The sequence below is a fragment of the Aegilops tauschii genome, chromosome 5 (assembly GCF_002575655.3).
Source record: "Aegilops tauschii subsp. strangulata cultivar AL8/78 chromosome 5, Aet v6.0, whole genome shotgun sequence".
Lineage (NCBI taxonomy): Eukaryota > Viridiplantae > Streptophyta > Magnoliopsida > Poales > Poaceae > Aegilops > Aegilops tauschii.
In genome coordinates this window covers 581,824,133-581,828,528 of record NC_053039.3, presented here as the reverse complement: position 1 = coordinate 581,828,528, position 4,396 = coordinate 581,824,133, and the positions used below count along the sequence as shown (strand labels likewise).

General features: G+C 48.5%; 1 protein-coding gene across 1 annotated transcript; it reads right to left on the bottom strand.

Annotated features, from left to right (window-relative positions):
- Nucleotides 1-342: 342 nt before the first annotated feature.
- On the bottom strand, nucleotides 343-2,333 carry LOC141022219 (uncharacterized). Its single transcript, XM_073498535.1, has one exon. The coding sequence runs from the start codon at nucleotides 2,178-2,180 to the stop codon at nucleotides 522-524; it is 1,659 nt and encodes a 552-aa protein (XP_073354636.1). The 5' UTR covers nucleotides 2,181-2,333; the 3' UTR covers nucleotides 343-521.
- Nucleotides 2,334-4,396: the final 2,063 nt, after the last annotated feature.

Below are 4,396 nucleotides of genomic sequence, written 5' to 3'. Positions count from 1 at the left end.
AGGCCACAGGCTAACCTCCTTTTCAAAAAAGAAGAAGAGAAAAACATGAGCTGCTTAATTAATTAATTTCCGCCATTGTATGACTGGCTCTATCTTTACCGTTCCATATGAATATTTATACAAAACAAAAAAGATGGTGTTTGAGGATAGTTGTGAGTAGGAGATGAAACATATCATTTCCGAGATTTGCTTCTTGGACGAACGACACCAAGAAGGTTTGGATGGAATTTGGAGAGGACACCAATGTCGACCTCATGTAAATTAAATAGGAGTAGATGCACGTATAAAAACTGTAAGTAACATACATACATACATAATATTTTGAGTTTGGGATGAATGAAATGGAAAAAAGTTGAATGTCATCGTATGATTGGAAAGAAAGGGGATTCCCAAAGAAGAAAGAAAATATAGAATTAAAAAGGAAAACATGCATGCATGCAGAATTAAGGACGTTCGTTCGGATCGATCACAGCAGCAGGCCGGCCGGCCGAATATAATTAAGATGGATGCATGTTGACAGCCTATTCCGCCCGATCGAGCTTGCCTATCAACTCGCCCCCGTCCAGTATGCTGCCAAACATGGCGGCCTCAAACAGATAGTTCACCTGCCAGGCATGGTGGCTTGCATGGGCGACGAGCCAAACCATTTCGTCGATGAGGCCCTTGGAGAAGAGCTGGACCATTTGCAGGCGCGAGGATTCAATGAGGTGTTTCTCACGCTGCTCGTCCACCTCGCCCTTCCGGACGTACTCCAGCGGACCGGTGACAATGGACGACCAAAGGGCGGCCAGCAGGTGGTCTTGGTCTCCTTTTACTTTGAGGAAGCGCCGGACGTGGTCGCAGGTTTCTTCCCCATTGCAGGCATACTCAGCGTCAAGGGGCCTGCTGAAGCCGGTGGTATGAAAGTCGGTGTCGAAGACCTCGTCGAAGTCGGCCTCTCGCTGGGGCCGCGCCGGGGACTTGCGGGCCTTGGGCCATCCTAGGAGGGCACGGCGGAGGAACATGTGCCGGTCGTTGTGCAGGTGCCAAGTGTACAAGGTGATGCACATCCGGGCCACAGGCTCGTGCCACCTCTGAGTGTACATCCGAGCTCCCGTGGCAGCGTAGGCGTCGTAGATGGCCCGCAGCGCCGTCTCGCTCACCACGCCTGTGGCGGCGATGTCGGCCACGTTGAGGAACGAGTTCATGACCTCGGAGTTTACCAGGTCACTGCCCACATCGATGACATCGGTGCCGGGCGAGCTGAAGACGAGGTCGCTCGTGACGGCGCCGACATCGAAGCCCCGGGCTATGGCCTCAGCCCCCATGCCGAGGATGCTGCTCTCGCACAGGGACATGACCTGGGCGGCGTGGCGGTCCATCTGCCCCGACCGGTCCTTGAGGAGCGTCCTGTGCGCCGCCTCCAATGCGATCTTGGCTCGGATGTAGGACGCGCCGATGGCGACGGCCTCGCGTCGCTGCTGGCCACCAGGGGTTCGTAGCGAGCGGGCGTCGGCGAGCCCGTCGCGCAGGAGGCGGCTGAAGGAGGGGAACACCTTGTGGTACCCGTGCTCGTAATAAAATGCCATGTCCACCACGTAGTTGGAGAAGAGGGTGCGCACGTCGGAGGCGCCAATCAGCAGGTTCGCCATGCCGCTACCAGATAGGGCGTTGGTTGTTGTCATCGCCTCAGGCCAGTCGGCGGCGCCCAGCAAGGCGAGAACCTGCGGCGTGGCTTGGACCAGCCCGGCGCCCTTAGTGGGCAACACGTTGCCGATTGCGTGCTGCGTGCTTTTCCACAGCGCCAGCTCCGGCGACAGTCGCAGTTGCACCACCCTGGGCCGTGCCGCGTCGCCTCCGCCATCACTGCTAATGCTAGCAAACATCTCCGCCAGCATGTCTTCCGCCTCGCGAGACAGCCTTCTCAGATCCGCCATGGCCCCCGCCCCCTTGCCGACCAAGGCCCTCGCCGCCGAGTAGCCCGTGTACAAGGGGAAGCCTCCATCTTGCCGCTTCGCCAGCCGGGCGCCCCAAAAATACGAAGGGATTGCAACTAGCCCGTTGCCGTTGCCGCCAGGGACAGTGTCCTTCTCCCTCACCACCTCAATGTCGAGTCCGTGGAGAGAGCAGCCACCCCAGGTTGGGGTTGGGGTGGGTGGTGCCTCCGCGTCGCCGCGACGAGTCCAAGCGAGACTCAACATTTTTATTTAGTACTGTATTAAGAAATGCAGGTAATGGACTTCTCGTGGTGTTTGCCAGCCTTGTGTAGTTGTGTATTCCCCAGCAGCTTATATAGCCATATCAACACAAGGCTGGCTTCCTCTCAGCAGTGGTTTTTGTACAAGCTTCAGCTTGTGGCACTAGCAAGCTAGAGAGACGCACGTTTTGATTGTTTTCTTCTTATTGTATCACTTTCTCGCCATATGACTAGAAAGTAACACGATTCCGCTCCAGGATTGCAGGCACGAGGAGGAGTTGCTTGTGTCCACCTCGCCCTTGTGGGCGTGCCGGCGAGTGACGAGGGACGGCCAGACGGTGCCGAGCATGTCGAGGACGACGGCCAGACATTCTTGCGGGTTTCCTTGTCGATCATGGTACTACTCAAGGTCCATGGTCCTGATGATGGGCAAAATGAGGGTCCTCTCCGTTCACACAAGCTCTATTAGTAGAATGCCCGTATTTTCTATATTTGTATTGTTTTATATAACTATCACTACTACTCAGGGTCCATGGTCCTGATGATGGGAAAAATGAGGGTCCTCTCCGTTCACACTAGCTCTATTAGTAGAATGCCCGTATTTTCTATATTTGTATTGTTTTATATAACTATCAATGAATTTTTGACTCCTTCCAATAACATCGCGTCGACACTCTTGTCGACGGATTCTTTCTGAACGTCGACATAATACATCTTCGTCTTTCTCTTACTCTGAAAAAACCAAAATGTATATAAAATACCTCATTTCTACCATCATGTGTAACAAATATATAAAGAAGTACAATTGTTTATATGAATCTCTTTCAGTTGCGCAGGATGCGATGAGTTTTTCAGTTTAGCCATCATAAAGCTTTGTCAATCCACATTTTCAAAGCATCATCCAAAGCCATCAGTATTTATCTCTAATATACAACAGTGAATATAAAACACATTTTTAATTAAAAAATAAGATCAGCCCATATTTACAATATATATTCATTGATCCGCTGCTCGCTTCAAGCAGGTGACCGTTTCAGTCAGAGTGAGTGGCGTCGTGCATATTAATAGAGTGAGTCGCATCCCAGTTTTAATAAACTAGAGGCTCACTTGTAAATCACTTGTTGGTAACTATTCTCCGGAAATGACTTGCTAGGGTATGTCATATTCTTCAGTATATAAAAACGTAATTGACATGCGATGGCCGTATGTAGCAAAAACTACGATGGCCGTGCGATGAGGCAAAATGTGACGCCGATTGTAGCAAAAATGCGAGCAATGTACACTAGTAGAAAACAAAGCTTTATCCCCGGTTCGTAAGGGCCATTAGTGCCGGTTATGCAACCGGCACTAAAGAGTGGAGACTAAAGCCCCCCCCCCTTTAGTACCGGTTCGGCACGAACCGCCACAAAGGCCCACCACGTGGCGTGAGCTCGCGCTGTGGTATGGGGGACCTTTAGTACCGGTTGGTGTTACCAACCGGTACTAAAGGTTTTTTCTGAAAAAAAATTCTGAAAATTTTGGAAAAAAAATTTGATTTTTTTTCCGATTTTAAAATTTCTGAATTATTTGATGATATAGTCTCTAATCACACCTCTTAACTACTCAAGTGTGGATCACTCATTCCAAATCGTCTAACTTCCCGGCCGGTCACGCATCCTCTCACTCCCCCAGCCTGAGCACGCTTAACTTCGGAGTTCTATTTCCTCTACTTTCCAAGTTTGCACTTGTTGTTTTCCTGACAAATGTAAGCTGACAATCCTATTAACCCTCAGCAGTTTAGCTTGAGCATTAGGTCACACGTTTCACCGTTTGAGTTTGAAACTATTATTCTTAAAAACAGTAATTATTTAGTAACACTAATATTCTTTGAATAAGTTTGACCACAGTTTGACCATAGTTTGACCAGATTTAAACAAAAAAACTGAAATTTGAGCATATCTTTTATTCCTTCTGGAATTTGAGGATTCTAAAAAAATTGCAAACAGGCTGTAGGCGGTCAAAATCGTATGCGGATTTTCGTGCTGAATTTTTTGATATATTATACGTTTTTTTTGACATCGTATGCAAAAGTTATAGCCGTTTTACATTTTCCCTACACTTTTTGCAAAACATGTCCAAATTGAAGTTTTCAAATTTTCCTAACTAGTAGATGTAGTAATATAACTACCTCTCGAAGGATTTTATTTTTTGAAGATTTTATCATTTTCTTATGATTTTTTT

Coding starts and splice junctions, on each gene's coding strand:
- LOC141022219 (XM_073498535.1), bottom strand. CDS start 2,180: ATGTTGAGTCTCGCTTGGACTCGTCGCGGCGACGCGGAGGCACCACCC.